General features: G+C 35.3%; 1 protein-coding gene across 1 annotated transcript in view; it reads left to right on the top strand.

The window, feature by feature from the left end:
- Window positions 1-21,982, top strand: part of LOC131434225 (protein aubergine-like) — a 40,601-nt gene extending 18,619 nt beyond the window's left edge. The window contains exons 2-5 of the mRNA XM_058600879.1: window positions 18,954-20,286; window positions 20,346-20,555; window positions 20,621-21,559; window positions 21,624-21,982. Of these exons, the coding sequence (XP_058456862.1) occupies window positions 18,971-20,286; window positions 20,346-20,555; window positions 20,621-21,559; window positions 21,624-21,888 (2,730 nt within the window). The 5' untranslated portion in view covers window positions 18,954-18,970 and the 3' untranslated portion in view covers window positions 21,889-21,982. The remainder of the gene's footprint in view (window positions 1-18,953; window positions 20,287-20,345; window positions 20,556-20,620; window positions 21,560-21,623) is intronic.
- Window positions 21,983-22,987: the final 1,005 nt, after the last annotated feature.

The following is a 22,987-nucleotide window of genomic DNA, read 5'->3' as shown; positions in this document are numbered from 1 at the left end:
ACAATATGAGAACCATTCATCAAATGCTAACCTCATGAAGCATAGGCACAGACTAACAGACATGACAGTATGAGTAAATTCTTATAAAAATCATTTTCTGTGATGCACTAGTTCCACCTATATTGTACTGCGCGAACTATTTACTATCGGTACACCCCTTGTGTTACGAAAAAGTTTTTTTACTAGTTGGTTTCCCCTCGTTTGTCAACACCGATCAGCTGCTTGCAGGGTTGCCTGATTTTATCGAAATATTTGAAAATGAATCGTCACAATAAATTATTGGATTACGTTGATAATATATTTAACTTTTTTTAGCGATGTTGGAAAGTAAACATTTATTTTTCTTAACGTTGTTCATCTAGACTATTTTTGATTGTGTTGGTAATTTTCACCCGAAATTAAGTGACGGCAGACCAGAAGCAAGTAAATATTGTAACAAAATGGGTTCGATTTTGTATTGCGTTGTAGAATGAGAAGTAGGCACAATTCTGTATATAGTTTTGGCAATATGTAATTAATCTGTATCCTGCATGAAATTCGCATGGAGGTATACAAATCAATACATTACAGGCAATTCTGTATGAATGGCAACTCGGTTGGTAAATGAAAAAAATAAACACAGTCTAGATGACAGACACGATGTATTTGATAGGGTAACGTGGCGCCATCATAACATATGCGAGTACAATCCCAACTAAAGGAATATTCGAAATGACCGTTAAAATGATTGAAGAATCTAATTTGAGTGTCCTGTCTGTTAGTCTGTGGCATAGGTCTCAGCAAGCGGGCATATTCATGAACTAATGAACGAACGAAGCAGCTCTCCTGGCTTGGGTTGCGCTATGAATTCTACCTGACATACGAATGTGTGTGAATAGCACAGATAGTGAAACCCTTTCGTTCATATTCGTTGCTTCAATATGCAAGCCCTGGATGTGAGCAAACCCGATATTAGAATCAGGTTGAAATCTTACTCGATTTTCAGTTCATTGACGTTTGAACTAGGTTCGGATTTAACTTCAAACAAACTTTTTGACAGCAGTTATGGTGGAAGCTGGGTTAGGTTTGGCATCAAGCGAAAACGACATTACCCAAGCAACCAGAAGTTCCACAATTACTTAAAAATTCACTTTCTTGTTGCTTAAAAGTACACGCGGAACTTTTGAGAACTTGATAGTACAGATCAAGTTCAGCGTGAACTTTCTTGCTGCTTAAGAGTACGGGTGGTACTTTTGGCAACTTGAAAGTACAGAACAAGTTCCGCGTGTACTTTTTTGCTGCATAGAAGCTGAACAATGTATTCTAGAAGCAGCTTAGAAGTTCGTTCGGTTGCGTCGCGCGAACTTTCAAGTGTGGATAATGATTTAAAAAATGGGCTGCTTAGAATGCTATTGATGAACTTTGAGAGCTGCTTAAACCAAATCCAAACTATTTGGTTAGTTGGGTAGTTACATACATCCCTGATCTTTAGTACTCCGTCAGTTTTAATCTCATTCCGTATTGAAATTTAATAGAGTGCAACTGTGTAGTTCATTTCCACACTATTTGAAGATTTTAAATGATAAAAGATTGATTGTAAATGAAAAATCTGTAAGCAAATATGTCTGCAGCAAAAGATTTTCTAGATAACTTTGTGTTAACCTGAGTTTTTTCTAATTCAACATATAATAATTGAAAGGCTGAATGCAACAATCGGAAAGGTGCAATTTGGAAATACGAGTTTAAGTATTTATAAATGCAAAAACCGGATAAAAACACTTTGAGTGCTAAAACCGGACAGAGATTTTGCAATGTAATAATCGTTTGAAAACATCTTTTTTGCAAGAGCCAGACAAACTTTGAAAGCACAAGCCGAATATAAAAACGGGTGGGTAATGTCAGAGACATAACTATAGATGACGTGAACATGAATAAAACTGACATCATATTTTATGTTTCGTCTTCGACTCGTCAGTGCATAATAGTTTATGTTGAACTGTTATGTCACCCAGCAGTTCAATATAAACCGCTAAGCAGACATAAAGTTTCTGCTATATACAGAACACCGAACCGAATGAGGAGTACAAGCTCATGCTAAAAAAAATCTGCAACAAAAAATGAACAATTCTCTATGAACGAGAAAATCAGTTATAAGGGTATTTTGGTTATAAATTGAATAACTAAATTTACCGTCTAAAACAACATGCACCAATATGTCTCCCTCATATTAGTCAATTTAAAATACTTATGGTTTATAGCTATCGATAGTTTACTAGCGAACAAAACGTATTGTAGCACTCAATTACTGAAAATATTCTGTAGTTCACAATTTTTCGACACTCGATTTCACCTTAATGCTCGTTCATACCAATTTGGATACTACTGAAAATTTTATCATAAATTATTGAACATATTTCCGATGGTATGGAGAAGAAAAAATACTACAACAAAAGATATTCATAATTCAGCTCTACCCATTCTTGAACAGGGTAAATTTTGAAAATTCGTAATGGTCCATAATAAAGGAAGTCGTATTCACGACAAAATGATTTTATCCGGTTCATGCATTAAAAGTATATATATATATATATATATATATATATATATATATATATATATATATATATATATATATATATATATATATATATATATATATATATATATATATATATATATATATATATATATATATATATATATATATATATATATATATATATATATATATATATATATATATATATATATATATATTTATATATATATATATATATATATATATATATATATATATATTTTTTTTTTTTTAAATCGTTTGTTACTATAGAACGCAGCTTGGATCGGCCTGCCCATAACAAACAAGCACAATAATCCCAAACAGTTTGGATCCCACTTTCGGTTCCGGGATTACGCAAAAAATGAAAATAATGTGGACTCAAATTTCGCGGCGAAGTTTCATGAATTTATCTTCGTTTTCGGGGTTCCTCTTGATGTTGAAATACAGGACGATGAGTGTTCAAAGCTTAATATTCTCACTTAAAGTGACAATGTAAAACACGTAATTGTATCAACAATTACGTTAACGTAATTGTTGATTTGAAAATTTGCCTGAAGTGAAAGTAAATGTGCCTGTTTCAAACAATTATTCAGTTGATTGAATGGAAATGCCTATAAAAATTTGGGATTTGGGAGACAATCAACTGAAGATTTCATTTGGGAGATATTTAACTGCAGAATATTTTTTGTTTCAAAATGTTCAATTGAATCAAGACATGTTAAATTTAATCATGACCAGACAAAATTCTTGAAAAGACAGTGGAATTCCCCATATGAACAACGTAATTTCGCAAAATTATCAAGCACCTTTTTTCCACTTGCAAAATGATTCACAGGAATAACCAAAATGATATAAAACCTTTTCAATTTGTAAACAGTTATGTCAAGTTAATAAAAGAATTTCTGAATAATTAAACAATAAACTAAATAATTAAACAATTAAACACCCAATAGTTCTGGAACCGGAAGTCGGACCCGGTTGAAATTTAACAACAACCTATGAGATTATAGGAGCTTTTATTTGAACCTGTTTGTGGAAATCGATCAAATCATCTCTGAGAAAATTGAGTGAGACTCGTTTTAAACTTTTTTACCACAGTTTCCGGTACTTCTGGAACCGAGAACGTGGAACCTGTATAGCCGAAGTCGGTTCGTTTAGTAAGTAACTAATACGGCCTAAAAATTGAATCAGTTTAAAGCCAAATCTAGAAAAATTTTACCATTTTTTGCAATGACGGTGTGAAATTCAATAGCAACCTATGGGACTACGAAATTTTTTTATTTTATGAGTGACATATGATACTCACACACATACACGCACAGATACATACACTGCTTAGCTCGATGAACTGTGTCGAATGATATAGAACACTTGCACTAGTCAATTTTTCAAGTGATTGCATAAACTTTCTATATGAGAAAGGTAATAAGTGTACTTTTATAGAATATCGTTATCATGATCTTGTAATAACACTAACAAGTAGGTACAAATTGAATGCAAGAATCCGAAATTTATATTTTTTTCACCAGAAAAATATAAATTTCAATGTGTCAACCCTGCACGCTATACGAAATTGAACAAAGCACACTGCGAACGGAGTAAAGCCGCACGTTCCGTCGCGTACTAGTTTTGCATCGTCATTTTGAATGACGATTTGAATGTTTTGACACTCATCGCCCTTCGGAACTTTAGAACCGGAAGTTGGATCAGGATGAAATGGCACAGGATATCTAAAGACAATGAGAGTATAAATTTGAATCATGATTCGTGAAAATAGGCTTAACCGTCGCTAAGTTCCGTTGTTAGAGATTTTGTTCACTATTATCGGTGCTTTCGGAAGCGGAAACCGGGGAATAGTAGTCCCAAAGTAGTATTATATATTCACTAACTAACAATATCTGCCAAATAGATGAAATTAGCAGTAAGTTTTATAAAAATGTGCACCTCGATTTGCTTCATAGTTTGTGAAAATCGGTTGAGAAATTTCCGAGAAATGTTTCCGCATTTTTAAATAAATTTGCACATATTTCCTTGTAATACCGGTACCAGAAGTCGGATCCAAATGACGTTCAAGAAGACTGTATGAGGCTATTAGACCTTTCATTTGAACTTAAGTTTGTGAAAATCGGTTTAGCCATCTCTAAGAAACGTGGTGCATATCACCCTTTAATTCCAGAAACGGGACTTTAAGACCTTTCATTTGAATCTAAGTTTGTGAAAATCGGTTTAGCCATCACTGAGAAAAATGAGTGACATTATTTGTCACATACATACATACACACTAGAGATGGTCGGGTATCGGGTATTTTACCCGAAACCCGACCCGTACCCGTACCCGACGGGTTTTTGGTCGGGTACGGGTAAAAATTTTTATTTTCAATCGGGTACGGGTCGGTTACGGGTAAAAATTTTTACTGCTCACTCGGGTACGGGTCGGGTACGGGTAAAAAAATTTACCGCTCACTCGGGTACGGGTCGGGTACGGGTAAATTTTTTTTTTAATCGATTACCCGACCATTTGTACTTCACATAAATATGTTTATACGTTGACGAGATTTTTTCATTGCAAAACAGTTCTTCCGAAAAATAATGGTTTTGATTCGCGCCTAGGACCAGACCTGTCAACTGCCATCAACATCTTTTTCCAGAAAAAAACATTTTTTTCTTCATTTAAAAAAAAGATCAATCATAGTTACGTGAAAAGTTATGTGAATATTTCCCGCCCTACTTTGTTTATAACATATTTAATAAGACACACTGCCTTAGCTCTATGATGTTGCGGTCGGAATCTGCTTTTCTCGTAGGTTTCAATGGACTGCCATTTTAAAGCTGTTTAATGCAAAATCCAGTAAAAATTATTTGATTCATATACTGCCCATACTCGCATATTAGTCTCATATCGATTTTCGCCAATTATGAGTTAGCTTGAGGAATGGAGTCTTTCCTCGATATACTCTCAGAAATTGCAATGAAAGTTGAGGGTTTGTTCAGTAAAATATAAAAAAATATCAACTCATTTCTGTGTCCCATATGCCAAAGTACCCGCATATCAGTCCCATTCAGTGCAAAATTTCAATAATTTCATTTGTTGCAATATTGGAACAGCAAAGGTGTATTAGCGATATTTCATGTAATAATACCCAGATTTAGCATTAGGGAGCAAAGCAAAGTCTTGGCATTACATTCCTTTCGTGGAATTTGGCCTTTCTGTTTCAACAGACTTCGCAGCCGATTCTTAGTGTACAGAATCATTGCATGGCTAGTACTATGGATCCTACTGACACTAAGAATCCTTCCAGGTCGGGGCTCGAACATACGACAGCTGGCTTGTAAGACCAGCGTCCTATGCATTGAACCGCCAACCTGGGACCAGCATTAGGGAGCACAATAAATAAAAAAAATCGGAAATAAACTTTTGATCGTCTTTTTCTCAACATGCCGATTTCCCATATGGGACTGATATGCAAGTATGTGCAGTATATAAAATGTAGTGTAGTTCTTATATCACATTCAGATACCAGAAAACTGTTATTTAAAATATTGGTTGGAGATTTTCAAAATTTTCATAAAAATCATTAGGATTCTTACCATAAAAACATGAACATTTATTTCAGAAAATCTGCATAGAAGTTCTTCTTATTCTGCACTTCTGGGTGGTGTCACCTCACTTGAAATGGCACCGATTGATGGCACAGCAAGTTGGGCTATATTGCCAGTTAATTTTCGTTTCTTTTCACTACAAGTGAAAATCTCGATGCGTGACAACGTGTAGTCGCAAAAGTAAGGGTGAAAATCTTTTCTCGCGAAATACTCAAATTTTCACCGTGTTCACTCGTTAAGGGTTCCACCGGAGATAACACAGAAGTTCAATGGCTGTAAAAACCACCAGCTACCGATAACATCGTGCGTGTGGGTTTGTGAGGCTTAGTTGGGTTTGTGAGGCATAGTTGACAGATTAATTTAAATCAAAATCATAATTCATTTTGCTTTGTAGTAAAAAATTGTAACCAAAAAAATTTCCTACGAATGTTCAAACTACTTACACTTGAAGGACTCACTGTTCACCATGTTCAAAATTGAATTTTTCACATCGGGAATACACGTACATTGTTTGATTCTTGGGTCAATTCACGTAAACGAACTGATAACACACTATTCATTTTAGAGGATGTTCGCATAACATTCATTTTCGTCACGTATAATACTCAATTTGACAGTTGGAACTATTTTACGTGATTTTTCAAGTGATTCGAATGTGAATTTTTATTTGTGTGTCAAGATAACGAGCACGCTTACTTGTGGTTCTAAAGAATTGGATCAAAAGTCGCACTGTTTCGTAAAAACCATACCTACCAAAAATTGAATACAACGGGTATTACGACATTTTGGGTAAATATGCTTCTCGAAAAATTTGAGTTGATATTACTCCCTTTTGTTGACATTTGTAAATGAGTATAATGTACCAAAGACATTGAAAATCTACAGGGTCCGCCATCTAATATTTATTTTTGAACTAGCGGTTATTTTGACAGAAACTTAGTTGTATCCTTCCGCTGAACGAAAATGGATGTGTATACGCTTGAGGACCGCGTGAAAATAGTGCAGTTTTACTTTAAAAATCATGGTAATGTTGCGGAATGTGTGCAAAAAAATCATCTTCTCGGGTGAGGCACATTTTCATCTCGGCGGGTATGTTAATAAGCAAAATTGTCGCATCTGGGGACGGAAAACCCGCACGTCATCATGGAGAAGCCGATCTCAGAGAGTGACGGTTTGGTGCGGATTTTTGTCTGGCGGCATCATTGGGCCTTTTTTTCTTAGAAAATGAGGCAGGAGCCGCCGCCACGGTCAATGGTGAGCGGTACCGCGCCATGATTTGCGATTGTTTCTTCCCGTTACTTGAAGAGGAAGACTTGTACACCTTTTGGTTCCAACAAGACGGCGCTCCGTGCCACACAGCCAACGCTACGATCGATCATCTGTGCACAGACTTCGAAGATCGAATTATCAGTCGAAATTCGGATGTCGTTTGGCCGCCTCGGAGTTGTGATTTGACACCGTTAGACTATTATCTTTGAGCGGCTGTCAAATATAAGTGTTATGTGGACAAGCCAGAGACAATTCAAGCCTTGAAGGATAACATTCGTGCATCCATAGCTGAAATAAAGCTGCATACAATCAAAAATGTATTAAAAAACTGGACCGACCGTATGGCGTACTGTAAGGCCAGCCGAGGCAGTCATTTGAATGAAATTATATTCCACAATTACCCGGAAGGATTGTACTTTAACATGAAAAAATAAACTTTGAATTCGGATGAACCGTTTGTATTTTTTTTACAAGTTTAAAAAAAAGTTACATTACATTATTCATGCTTCACAGTGTATTTATATGTTTAAAAGTAAACAAGCATTTTAATGTATTTTTCTTACCAACTAGAGCCTAATACGGCTCGATATCTAAAACACTTTATTTTTTCCATACTGAATTTTGGTAAAATTTTTACTACTCATTCGGGTCGGGTACGGGTACAGGTAATTTTTAATCGGGTACGGGTCGGGTACGGGTAAAATTTTTTATTTTTTTTCGGGTACGGGTCGGGTACGGGTAATTTTTTAAATTTTTAATCGGATACGGGTCGGGTACGGGTAATTTTTTTTGCTGATCACTCGGGTACGGGTCGGGTTCGGGTATAAGAATTTCTATACCCGACCATCTCTAATACACACACAGACATTTTGTGATCTCGACGAACTGAATCGAATGATATATGACACTCGGCCTTCCGGGCCTCGGTTGTAAAGTCGGTTTTCACAGCATTTGCATAGCCTTTTTATATGAGAAAGATATAAGTTGTGGAATCGATAGTGCGATGTATGGAATACTTTGATGGTTAAAAGCATTTTAAGCTATTCCTTTCACAATATTAATTGCTGATGATCATGAAAAAATTACTCAACGTTAGCAACAATTATGTGATGTGACAATAGAAGTGCGACTACAATAGATACAACACCCTATTATTAAACCACATTTTTTTTCAAACATTCACCCTCGTTTGGATAACTGTTATACATAAACTGTTTGCCATTTCGGTGACCGTTACTCAATAAATAATTGGCTTTGGGTGAGCGCACTCGTTATCATCTATCAAACTGCATCCGACAGAATAGATTTTAGTGGTTGGTGTAAAGTAGATTACGCGCTATTTTTCATTGCTTCGTTGCTCGCTATTCCGTCTTGCGCTAATCTTGACTGTGATAAACGTTATATAGATTTTTTTTACATAAATCCTTAAACCGCCGTTTTGAAGATAATATCGACAGCATTCTGTTCGATAGCAATTGTACGATAGTAAAATGTGGCGAGGTATGTACGATGTGTAGAATGAGTGTATTCCATTGTTGCTTTTCACTAACCATGATACTATTCACATACTGAACGCAGTGCTTGATTGCTATGAAACCGATTTGTTTCATTGTCATAATTCAGGTTGGGAGCAAGCATTGTTTGTTAATTTGCTGTGGTCAGAGATTAAATTTTAGAAATCAAATTTCATATTGTGACTTATTGTTAAATAAGTCACAATACTAAACTTGATTTTCATATACATTTGTTCTGATTTGATATATGATTTATCTATATAAACACCTGCTACATTTGTTCTTGATTTTTTGGCTAACTACGCTGGGTGCTACTATTGATAATTTATGTTAAAAATAAACCAGACTAAAAATATCTTTTATCAAAGTTGAGTATAATAGCACCGTTGAAGCATGTTTGTCAATTCATGAACTGTTATTTTATTGGTGAATTTCTGCAGGTATATTTAAATCGTCAATAAGAGCTTCAAATTACATCTTAATTATAAGCGAATGAGTTATTTGACTTTCTAATACAGAAAGGCTTTGCAATCATTGTAAACATTGAGTTCCGAATCGAAGCCCGGAGAGCCCAGAGGACATTCGAATCTGTTCGTCGATATAGACAAATGAATTTATATGAGCGTACAAAGAATCAATTGTGATACTTTTTTAGAAATAATTTTCAGAATCTTACCAAATCTTACAAAAATTGCATCGATCACATTACAAATATAGCGATAAAAACAGCGAAAAACAATTGTAAATCTTTTCAAAATGACTATGTAATGTGAGCACGAATGGAATTGACGTTCACAAAAACATGACAAACATAATTTTCAATAAACAAGTTGCACATTTGATTTTCAAAACAACTGTTGATTTCACAAATATAAATGTTTGAAATCATTCTACATATGAATAAATCATAATTTTAAATATTGTACAATTAATTGTGCGTACACGCAGAGAAAAAAATTGTAAAGATAACGAAATTGTTTGTTGTAAAGAAAATCTGTTATGTAATGCTATGCAATTTTCAAAAAAATCATGAATTAAGAACAATACAAACGCTTGAGTTGTTGAAAATCCCTAAGAAATGAAAGAAACAGATAAAATTTCACTTGGAAAATGCGCACAAACTTTATCCTATCTATGGTTTACAAGAAATAAAACTGATATGGTTCTTTTAAACAATAAAGTTAATTTAATCGTTACACAAATAGATCTTATTTAAATAGATAAATTGAACCAATTTTTTTTCTTGGAATAAAGAAATAGCAAGATTGAATCAACATAGACATGGCCGATAACATCAACTCAACTTTGGTTGACATGTAATACATAGTTAGTTTTTTCATCAATGAAATCATCCTGAACAAATACTTTGTTAATTTGACTAGACCAAAATTTTGGTTTAAATCAAACAGTTTAAAACAATCATATTGTAGCTAGATACCATCATAAATCAAATTTAATAATCTGCTAACAAATCTGTTATTTTAAACATGCTCCATTTCCCTGCGTGTATGTTTGCCAATAGAAAATCGACATCGAGCAGCTTTTTTTATTGTGAAACATGTCTTGTGGGCTTGAAATTTATAAGCGCCTTCAAATAAATGTGTTTGATTATTCGTTATTATTGATGTTATTTAATTTCATTCCGGTTTTAACCATTAATGGTCATTAGCCGGGGATGTATTTGATGGTTGTTTACTAATTCCTGTGAAAATCACAGTCTGTTAATTTTAAATGAGAAACGTCCGGCCACATTATTGAAATGACGGAATGAGCAATGAATTCTTACTCGACTGCATGATTTTTTAGAGCTCAATCGGTTCAGTGGTAGAATTTTCGCCTGAGTTGGCTGCTCAATCAACCTGATTGACAGTGACATCATAAATATCATTGAATATTCGCTCATTTTATGAATATGTAAAATTTAGGCGACATAAGCCATTTCACTACACTCCAGCTAGAGGAATGGATGATGCTGACTAAGGTAGGCCGTTTTGTTAATTTACAGCGAATTTCGACAGTTTATGTTGGGATTCTAAGAAGAACTGATTATTTACTAGTTCTGTATATCCGAAAAACATGAAGATTTAAATTTGTATATTCAGTTATATCGCTAGTCCCACGACAAAAGGGCCTAATCGCAAATGAGAGCCTCTCTTTGTTTACTTTCTCTTTTGATTATTACGGAGCCATTATTACAAATTCTCTAAAATTTCCAATATAAATCGAAAGCTTGTAATTTTACTTAGAAAGTTTTGCGAAGAGTAAAGCGTCGAATATAAAATCAGTTCGGTAAATCGTGAAAGAAAAAGTAAACAAAGAGAAAGTGTCATTTACAGTTAGGCCCTTTTGTCGTGGGATGGTCAATATAATATTTTGGTTTAAAAATAAACTGAAAATCAGCACGAAAACGTGCAAAATCGGGAAAGAAAAAGAAGAAGATGAATTGACAATTCAGTCCGCATCTTCTCACTCAATTCCGAATGATTTCTGAATCAACCGGCTGTAGGCGGAATTCATTCGGAATCGGTTGTTGCACTGGAGTTGGAATTGATTCGGAATTCCACATGATTTTCACATGGAATTCCGAATGAAAATTTCTCGTCGATTCGGAATCCATTCGGATCTGATAATGTGGGCAAATGTCGTTCAAAATCAGAGATGCCAGGTAAAAAATTTCGAGAACAACACCTGCTGACCTGGCATCTTCATAATAAACGTAAGATTATTTTCAATGCGAGAAACAGACCCTGTCAGCTTTCCACTTGTACACGGCTGGATTCCCCCCAGACGATGGGCTATGTCTGCTAGAAATTATTAGTATTATTCCGGCAACAGTTTGGCAACAATGCAACAACCGTTTCCGGTAAAAGATGTACTCACACTTGGCCGATCAGACCGCTCAATGAGAGCGTGTCCACGAATGTCGGGTCGGTCTGATCGGCCAAGTGCGAATAGACCTGAAAAAATTCTAACGGTAATTAACGGTTCTGTTTCTGCCAGATTCTTGCCATACAAGACTGGCAGAACCGTTATGAATCGGCATTTTTAGAGCCTTTGGTTTAATTTTTGCCATTGCCAATAATACTGCTTTCTCACTACCAAACACACCCATATTTCAATCTTTTTTACCTCGTCTCAAGATTCGGTGCAATGAAATCGAGCAAAAAAAAAAGAATGAAAAGCGAAATAAGCAAGACACGTACGGCAAGAGAATAACTCAATTTCGCCTGGGAAATTTTGAAAGCAGAAGGAATACAGTCAGAGATGCCATTTTTACAGATTTATCTGTATTTTACAGATTTTTACATGCGCATACAGATTTAATACAGAGTACAAATTTCTTACAGATTTCTTAAATTTAATACAGATTTATACAGATTTCACCAAAAGTATTAAGGAAAAAATTAAACTATCTATTAGTATTTGATTGCAATGACGAGATAAACGTTTAGGAATCAACGTACAAATCACTTTTTAAATATATATTTTTTGTGCAGATATTTAATGAAGAACACTGAAATCCATTTATATTAAAATTTGTAACTAAATTGAGCTTAAAAGTTAGACAAGTCTTGGCATCATGAAACATTATTGCCAGACTGACAGTTGTATTACCTGACTCGACGTTGCATATTGGGTTTTGAAAATCCATCTCAACTTATGAAGTGAACATTTTCAAATTAGACAAATATATGGCACCATAATTCAATTGTTGTTGATAGGAAAAAACTATAAAATTTCGTCGATGAATATAATATAAGATATGAAATTTAATCTACCACTCTATAACCATAATCTATTGGAATAACACCTTTTAACATAATTATATTGTAGAAATTTCATTTTATTAGCGAATACAGATAAATACAGATATTTTATACGAATCAATACAGATTTTCTATGAAAATATCTGGCATCTCTGAATACAGTCAACCTTCTGCCGGTTGCCAGAATTCCTCACAAACAGGAAGTTGAACTTCGACTTTTTCATTCAGCCGTTCATATAAAATACTCGAACGTAAAATTGATGTCACAACTGGAATCTAAATGTTTTATTTGACGATACCGGTCCAATCCCAATTCATCCCAGTCAACTCATCTGGAAATTAATACGGAATTTAGTATGATTTCCAAATGGAATCAGATGCAATAACCGATTTTGACTAGGACCCGCATTATCTGATCCGAATGAATTCCGAATCAGCGAGAAATTTTCATTCGGAATTCCATAAGGAAAAAAAAATCAATGATCATTATGAATTCCGAATAAATTACAACGGAACGTGTTTATCAAATTGGCTTGCACGATTGAGTTTCAAACAATCTTTTTTACAATAATTTATTCTCAAATGAATGTTAAGTCTGACATTTTTGATGAAATATCAGTTTTTGGTTCCTATTTTCCGGGTTGACTTATAGAAGGCACGTAAATCTTTATTTAGCAATAATTTTTGCAAGATGAAATAGGTATGTGTTTTTTGATAATCAAATGCGTCAGTGGAAGTAAGCTGAAACTTAAATAATTTTTCTCGGGCAGTTCTAAGGAAAACGGAAAAGTTTTAGACTAAGATTTTCGCTTTTCTTGAATTACAATTTTAAGCAGAATGAACTGTTTGGTTTTTTCCCTTATGGAGGATTTATTGATTGAAATCAGGAAAATTTTGTTTGTTTTTACGCACACATTGTTGACATTACTCATACGCTTAAGCAGCAAGAAAGTGGATGTTTTAAGTGGAACATCTGGTTGCTTGAGTACACACTTATTTCTTTCCACCGAATCTCGACAAAATAATTGTTGAGCCGAATACTCGGTAATTATTTTGGCAGAAGATAAAATTGATGAGTCTCAGTAATCTCAAATTTGTCAAATGTCAGTTATCACCGAAATCATCAGCAAGAAGTTCACCGACTTTTCGGCATAACCTTTTCTGAATGTTCGGTAAAAGCAACGAAGCAAAATTTATTATTTACTGAGCTTTCATCAATTGAAGGTAAACAAAGAATTCGTTTTTTTAATTGTATATATTCAATTGGCGGTCAAGATTTCAATTTATTTTTGTATAAACATACAAAAATATCCATTACATTACTTATGTTATGAGCACGTACAATTGTAAAATATGTAATTCGGACTAATCGCCGATCTTCGAATATGTTGGTTGAGATGTCGTTTAAGTCCTTCGACTTCCCGACAGTGGAAGCAGGAACTGGAAGTAGTTTTGTATAAAAAATTAACAATAATTCGTTGTTATTATACTTGCTGAATGGCTCGAAGATTCTCACGTCTTCCTTTTAAATTGATTCCATTTTTTCTTATGACTACCAGGAAATTTCTCTGAAATAACAGAAGCAGTCAGAAAATAACTGCTAAGCGTCAAGCAAAAATATAAAACGTAAATGACAGTTCTCTTGATGAATGACAGAAAAAATTAACACATATTTCCAAATTTCGGCTTGGATTTACTGATTTTGGGGTAGTGGTAGGTCACTGACGAGTTCAGTACAAATACTAATTTCGGCAAAAAAAATCAGTAATCAGTAAATTTAGTTAGCGAATCTCGGAAAACCCAATATTGATAACTGCACAGCAAAAAAAAAAAAAGGATTGTAACAATGTCAATGTGATTATCAATTGATGTGAAAAATAATAGACGTACTAAACATCAATTGCAATAATTTTCTGTTTTCGAGAAATATTGCAAATAAATCACACGTTATTCTGTGCGCCGCCGCGCCACGCCGCCGCCGCCGATAATTTCGACACGCCGCCAATTTAAGAAAAAGATGATCAGCGCGCCGGTTATCACATTTTAATCCTGCCGCCGATAATATTACATCAGCCGAAAAAATGATTCTATCAATGTGGAAAATTGTTTACAGTTTTCATGAAAATTCATTGAAAATTACAGTACAGTTACTTTCCTCCTACTTATACTGAAAATCAGTACTACCGATGTCAACCGAAGCCAATGTCATTTGATTCAAAGCCTATTTTCTGTCTTTATTTAAAAGGTTTTGAGCTATTGGCACATTATCGGTCGCGACATCTGAAAATGAAAAATGGAACCAAGAAAAGGAGGGTTCTTCCGAAAAAAATAAATAATGTTTTTTCCGATTAACATTTTTTTTAGAAACCAGTGTAGTGTTGATTTCTCAGGTACTAGAATGTTTAGTGATCGAGTACCATTTATTTTGGATACTTTATTTGTTATTTTCGGGCATTTGAAAAATGGTATTGAACAAAATTTCATGATCCATTCTAAATAAACGTTAGTTTTCGCACAATAGATTAAGATCAACGTTACCAACTCAAAGTAAAAACATTTTCTTCTACTTCTACTATGACTTTTCAAATGAATTTACCCGTTTTTATAAGAAATCGTTACAAATGTGAAGTAATTAAAATTTGAATTTGTTAATTTGATATTATTTTTGATATCTGAATGAATTTGAGCGCCAAATCGATTTTATGTTAATTACATACGTACGAAAAAGATATACTTATTTTTTGAGTTGTTAAAACGATTTTTATACATGATAATTATCAACTATGTAAAAAGCGATTTGAAAAATAGTTCCGAATAAAACTTCATATTTCTTGCTCATAATAAAAAAACCCATTGTATATTAATGAAATATTTATTTAAACAATAGTCAACCATCTCCAAATATCGCACTTATATTCATCTCAATTTCTCCTCTAATTCGATGCATTCGAAAACATTTACCATCTCCATTCACTACGTTGGCTTTAATGGATCACATAAACATTAGGATCGTTGATTGTAGGTCGACAAAACAATAAGATATTAGAGAAATTGTCCTGTGTGAATCAATATTAAAATTTTTAATATGTTTATAATTGATTACGCCGAATCGTGCCGCCTCCGCCGCCGATGTTTTCAGGAAATAGCGTGACGCCGATTCGCCGCCGCCGCTGGTCAAAAAGACGTTTCAGCCGCCGATGTTGACAATTTTGATCGGCGCACAGCTCTAGTTATTACATCGAAATAACGTTTTGAGTAGATTATACCAGCTTGACTGAATACTGTATGTGATTCTGATTAGAATTTGTTTATCTCTTCGTGTAATATTACAACCTCTAAAACGACATACATATCTGTGATATTACAGCAAAACTGCTGCACGTCACTACTCAATACTGATGTGCAGCGATTACGATATAATATCACAACAATCTCGGTGTCGTAGTAAAGGTTACAATTCTTTTTTGCCGTGTAGTTTAGATATCATGTTCATTTTAGAAAACGACAGATAAACCTCCCAGTCAACAAGTACTACGAAGTAGACCTCCTGATTAACCACGCATATCGAAGTAGAAATTAAAACATTTATACGAAAGTATAAATTTTAACATTAGACAAAAAGGAAAAATTCACTATGATCTTAGATGGCACTACTGAAGTTTAGTCTTCTATTCGATACATCCATCTCATTTCAACCCAACTGATGTATGTTATATCACAGACTAACAGACATGACAGTATGAGTAAATTCTTATAAAAATAATTTTTCGTGATGCACTTGTTCCACCTATATTGTACTGCGCGAACTATTTACTATCGGTACACCCCTTGTGTTACGTAAAAGTTTTTTACTAGTTGGTTTCCCTTCGTTTGTCAACACTGATCAGCTGCTTGCAGGGTTGCCTGATTTCATCAAAATATTTGATAATGAATCGTCACAATAAATTATTGGATTACGTTGATAATATATTTAACTTTTTTCGCGATGTTGGAAGGTAATCATTTATTTGACTCAACGTTGTTCATCTAGACTATTTTTTATTGTGTTGGTAGTTTTCACCCGAAATTAAGTGGCGGCAGACCAGAAGCAAGTAAATATTGTAACAAAACGGGTTCGATTTTGTATTGCGTTGGAGATGAGAAGTAGGCACAATTATGTATATAGTTTTGGCAATATGTATTAAATCTGTATCCTGCATGAAATTCGCATGGAGGTATACAAATCAATACATTACAGGTAATTCTGTATGAATGGCAACTCTGTTGGTAAATGAAAAAAATAAACACAGTCTAGATGACAGACAGGATGTATTTGATAGGGTAACGTGGCGCCATCATGACATATGTGAGTACTGTCCCAACTACAGAAATATTCGAAATGACCGTTTATATGGTTAAAGAATCTAATTTGAGTGTCCTGTCTGTTAGTCTGTGGTTATATCGTAATAGATTTTCCGATTCCTTTCTACCTAAGACAAGACCTGACAACTGGGGGGGCTGCTTTTGTTCCAAAAATGGACCAGTTTCTGATTGGCTGATTTTGATGTTGCTTCCCGCACAATGTGAAAAGAAAAAACTTTTGCAGGGTACGCGAGCAATGATGCCAAGTATAAAGAAAATTAGAAAACAAGTTTATTAAAATGTATAATTTTAGCTCACCAATGCAAATGAAAATTTTCAGAGAATGTTTCACTTTTTTTTCAATCTCATTTGTAATAAATGTTTATAGTGGCAGCACTATGTAATTAAAATCGTTTTTCTTTTTAGTGAATTAAAGTGTAACCAAAAAAGATTTGTTAAATTAGTGTAAACTCGAAAGTGCGTTTAGTTTTACGAGAAGAATGAACTGTTGTGTTCCACATTGTGGTCACACTAAGCATTTCTATCCAAACTTGACTTTTTCTGGTTTCTTAAAGATCCGGTAATACGTCAACAATGGATTCGATTTCGCGTTCAACATGAGATATTTCGTGTTTTGTCATCAACGCTCAATTAATTGTTTTAAGCATTAATATATAATAAAAGAATGCATCCACAAAACATTTTTCATGTTTATTTAAAATCAAAAACCGAGTTTAAAAATTTAAATTTAATAAAAAAATTTCTCTTACCATAGAGTGATTAAAAAATCTGTTAATATGGCTACACTGTAGCCGATACGTTTGTATTTATTCCACAGGGCGAAAATGACGAGAAGAATAATTCGGAAGGAAGAATAAGAAGCCAGTTGTCAGGTCTTGTCTTAGCTTTCTACCTAGATGCTTTAATATAGTTGTGTGAGTTACGTGCACATACATTTACGTGATCTGCGTGGGTATTTGGTTTTATTTTGAATATAGAATAAAATGTTTGGTGAAGTCATATTACCTATGTAGATTCATTTTTACCCGTACATTTACCATAAAGATCTAAATTTCACAGATAGGCAATTAGTATGCTTTCAAAGATTACGTTTGAAACAGCAATTTTAAAAAGTTCCTTAGCAGTGCCAAAATTTGTACAGTTTTTACTAGTTTAGTAAGTTTGTTGTATATCATAAGGTATCAAATACAGTTGGAATACTAACCGACACAGAATAAAAGGCATGAAGATATTAAGAGAGGCATATTGCTGATAGAACATATGTCGTTACATTAAAACAACGTATTTTAATCAGTTTGGCGTGGAGCGGATTACCATTCGAATATCATTGAATCGAAAATGCTTATTGATGAATTAATGTGCATTTGAAAACCAAATAATTTTTAAGTGTAACTAATGATTTGATTTGCGATTCCTCAAATTCTTAAACAGAAACGATATGTAAAACATTTAGTAAAATTTACGTAACTCATGGCTCTTTTTGAATTCAATCATAAATTAAAATTAGCGTTTAGTTTTCATACATTTAAGAGAAAATAAGTCATTGCCTTTTCTAGATCCCGTCAATCATTGATCATTGTCGCAATCATTTCAGAAGAAATGTTTGGCATCAATTGTGATAAATTAATTTATAATACCACATAACACACATTTTTAAGAAATTGAGTGACGTTTCACTCATTTTTTAATTATGTACAATGAGTGTGTGCCTGAAAACGGCAAACCTTCTTTTAGTTCATCTTGTACCGGTTCTCGTTTTAATTTGACAGCGTGGGTAAATCAATTTGCCGCTTTTTACATTTCGATCAGAGTGCCTTGAGAATCTAGAATCGAAAATTAACGCGAGTTTCTCGGATATTGAAAGTGCATGATAGAGTTTTAAGATTTCTTTTTATTTTACAGGAAATCGTTATTCAAGGATGTCTGGTAGCAACAGCCCACAAGAAGGCGGTGGCCGAATGCGAGCTCGTGGCTTCGTGGGATCATCCCGCGGAGGAGGCTCATCTGGTTCATCTCGCGGTGGCAATCGTCACAGCAGTGGAGCCGGTTGGCCAGGTGCGGATGAACATGGACGAGGCCAAGTTGGTAATTTTCAGCATCGAGAACAACAGTATCAGCATGTTGCCGGGAGCAGCCGTTCGTCACGGCCCCATTCCTCACCACGCCCGGATAAAGCTGATTCACAAGCAGTCGATGAAGTTGCAGCACTAGAGCAGAAAGCCAGACCGGAGGAGCACGCTGCAGGAGAACGTGCTTTCAAACGTGGATCTGGAGTTGCTGCTCGGGGTGGAATGCGCGGAAAGCGTTTCCTCCCGGAAATCGTACGTACTCGATCGGACACGACCGTTTCGAAGCAAGGTACGTCAGGAAGACAAATAATGTTAAAGACAAACTATTTCCGGGTTGTGCGCAACGAAGATGAAAGAATTTTCCAATACAGAGTGGATTTTACTCCCTCTGTGGAAAGTAGCAAGAAAATGAGCTCGCTAATGTACAATTTGAAATCACAAATTGGTGGTTATTTGTTTGATGGCACACTCTTGTTCACAAGAAATAAATTGTGCAGCGAAGAGATTGAGCTGACTACTAAAGATACTACAACTGAAGAAGAGTACAGTGTTAGGCTCAGACGAACCGGTGTGATTGATGGAACAAACGAAACGGCGTTTGTGATTTTCAATCTAATTAATCGTAAGGCAATGGCTGGTTTGAAACTACAACTGATCGGTCGGTCGTTCTTTGATCCGGAAGCTAAAGTATCGGTCCGGCAGTATGGCATTGAGCTATATCCAGGTTACGTTACAAGCATCCGCCAACATGAGCAAGAGGTTTTGATGTGTGCCGAACTGACCCATAGAGTCATGCGTACGGATACGTGTTATTCACTGTTTGAGCAGTGTATGAATCAAAGAGGGAACTTCAGAGATAATTACAAAAGGATGATTTTGGGTTCGGTTGTTATGACCACTTATGGAAAAAATAATACTTATACTGTTTCGGATGTGGACTTCAATGTAACTCCTGAAAGCTCCTTTGAAACTAAAAATGGTTCACTTACATTCATGCAGTACTTCAAAGATCGCTATAATGTAACCATTAGAGATCCTCGTCAACCGATGTTAGTTTCTCGACCTAAACCCAGAGAAATACGGGCTGGAATGCCTGAACTTATATATTTGGTACCAGAGCTTTCTCGTATCACTGGTATTACGGACGATATGCGTAAGGATTTCCAGTAAGTATTAGATTTCATATAAACGTTTACTGGAGCTCAATACTTTATTTTCCTTTTAGTTTAATGCGTGCTCTAGCTGACCACACTCGTTTGAATCCGGATAAACGCATTGAGAGACTGGAGTCGTTCAACCGACGATTACAACAATGTAAAGAAAGCAGTGATATTTTCAAATTCTGGAAGACGGAGCTTGATCGTCGTTTGGTTGAGGTACCTGCGAGAATCCTACCTCCGGAAACTGTCTTTTTCCATCCAGAGCAAGCCAACTAGTAAGTTTTTTTTTGTTGTATCCTAAACAAGGTAACATATCTGACTATTTTTCACTTACTTACAGTCAAGTACTAGCTGGTGACATGGCCGAATGGCAGATGGCTTTCCGCAACAATCCAATGTATTTGACCGTTGCCCTCACAAACTGGTGTGTCATAGTTCCTTCTGGTTCTGAGAGATTGATTGCCGATTTTATGGGATGTCTGAAACAAGCTGCAAATGGTATGCACTTCCAAATTGAGGAACCAAGACGAATCATTATCCCTAATGATTCTCCCGTCGTTTACGTTGAGCAGTTGTCACAAATCGTTCAAAGAGATCCTCAGTTGATCATGTGTCTGGTAACTAACGATAAGGTAGATCGTTATGCCGCGATCAAAAAGAAATGTTGTGTAGAACGAGCAGTACCAACACAGGTAATGAAAACCCGTACAATCACTCCGAAGGGTGGTAACGTTCGTACATTGATGTCAGTGGCCACCAAAGTCGCTATTCAGATGAACTGCAAACTGGGTGGAATTCCGTGGGTTCTGAAGAGTCCCTTGTCATCAGTTATGGTTATAGGATTCGACATCTGCAAAGACTCGAAGGATAGATCTAAAGCATATGGTGCCTTAGTTGCATCCATGTATGGTGGAGGTATTAAGCATCCCAAGTATTTCTCAACTGTGAGTCAACACGCTAACGGCGGCGAGTTGTCTAACTTTTTGGCTTTGAATGTTATCAAAGCTATCCGAGCATACGCTTCGAGCTTTAATGGAGCATTGCCACAGCGAGTCGTTATCTACCGTGACGGTGTTGGTGATGGTCAACTGAATTATGTTCATGAACACGAAGTAAATTCAGTGAAGGAGAAACTTGATGCCGCCTACAAAGCAACGGAGCTTCCTTCCAGGTTGACATTCTTCGTTGTAAACAAACGTATCAATACTCGTTTATTCCAAGACAGAAGAAATCCCTCTCCAGGAACTGTTGTCGACGATGTCATTACCCTGCCAGAAAGGTAAATTGATAAAGCAGATAAGAGCATTTAATGTCGACGGTTACTAACGATTCGTTCTTTACAGAAATGACTTTTACTTGGTTTCTCAAAGCGTTCGTCAGGGTACCGTATCGCCAACATCCTACAATATTCTCCGAGATGAATCTGGATTGAGTGCTGATCGGTTGCAGCAGTATACCTTCAAACAGACCCACTTGTACTACAATTGGTCTGGAACCGTGGGCGTACCGGCTGTTTGTCAGTACGCTCACAAACTTTCGGCTCTTGCAGGACAGTTCCTGCATCAGACGCCCAGCACTTGGCTGGAAAAGAAACTATATTATCTGTAAGGTGTTTTATGATGTTCAATTCAACATTTGAATTGGTTTTATTATTTCTGGACTTAAAAACAAATATATAACTATGTGCTATCATTCAATTGGAGTTTATTGTCTTGTTTCTTTTTGATTAGAAAAAATCCCGTTTGACTCATTCATTAATCGTAGCATAACTCATACTATGAAATCCAGGAGTCGAGAACTAATAGCAGTTTTTTTTTCGGTTGATCATACCACCTTCCTACACATAATTGTCCCATATATGTAGGCAACCCCATAGAATATAGAACAATTGAACACCTAGTATCATCGAAAATATTTTTTCATCAGGTGATTTTAGACACAGTTTGACTGTTTTCTTACCACAAATTCATTCGGATTGTTATGGTTAGTTCAGAATTGAGTGGAAGAATACAATTACTAAGAATTTCGACGATCCTGATGCAGAATCGACATGATACTGTCTAAACCGCATATTCCCTGGTAGGATTTAACGTAGAATCCTATTAACGTGCAAAAGAGAACATGAGCAAAACCGAGGTTAAATCAGCATACAGAAAAAACGAAAGGTTCTAACTGTAAATTCTCATAGAACTTGTCATCTAGAATGTTGCTGCTAGCTCGGCAAAAGCGATCAGGATTGAATAATGAAAATCAGAATTACTGAGTCATTCGTAATCGAGCCGCGAGCGTATAAAGGATTTTGCTTTTTTCTTGTTCGAAATAATCATCAAATTTATTGTATCAAATTATCGCAAAATCTAAGGTTGGAGAAAGGGGGTATTTTATTGATGCTTACACAAAAAAAAATACAAATACAAAAAAGGAAACCCCAAAAGAAAACATATAGCCTAAAACAGTTGTTTCTAGTGTTCCTTCTTCTTTTTCTTTCTTCTGGTTGGCGTCGCCTCACTTGAGATGACGCCGATTTTAAGGCACAGTAACTTAAGCTATATTGCCAGTAAATTTTCGTTTATAGTCTTTTCCACTCCTGCTGAAACTCTCAAAGGGTGAGCACGTTGCATCCGGAGAAAATTCGAGTATTTCTCGAGAAAGAAAGGATTTTCATCTGTACTTTTGCGAACTCCACGTTGCCACGCAGCGAGGTTTT

Source organism: Malaya genurostris, chromosome 3 (genome assembly GCF_030247185.1).
Source record: "Malaya genurostris strain Urasoe2022 chromosome 3, Malgen_1.1, whole genome shotgun sequence".
In the NCBI taxonomy this organism is placed as follows: domain Eukaryota; kingdom Metazoa; phylum Arthropoda; class Insecta; order Diptera; family Culicidae; genus Malaya; species Malaya genurostris.
This window is presented reverse-complemented; position numbering and strand designations above follow the sequence as displayed.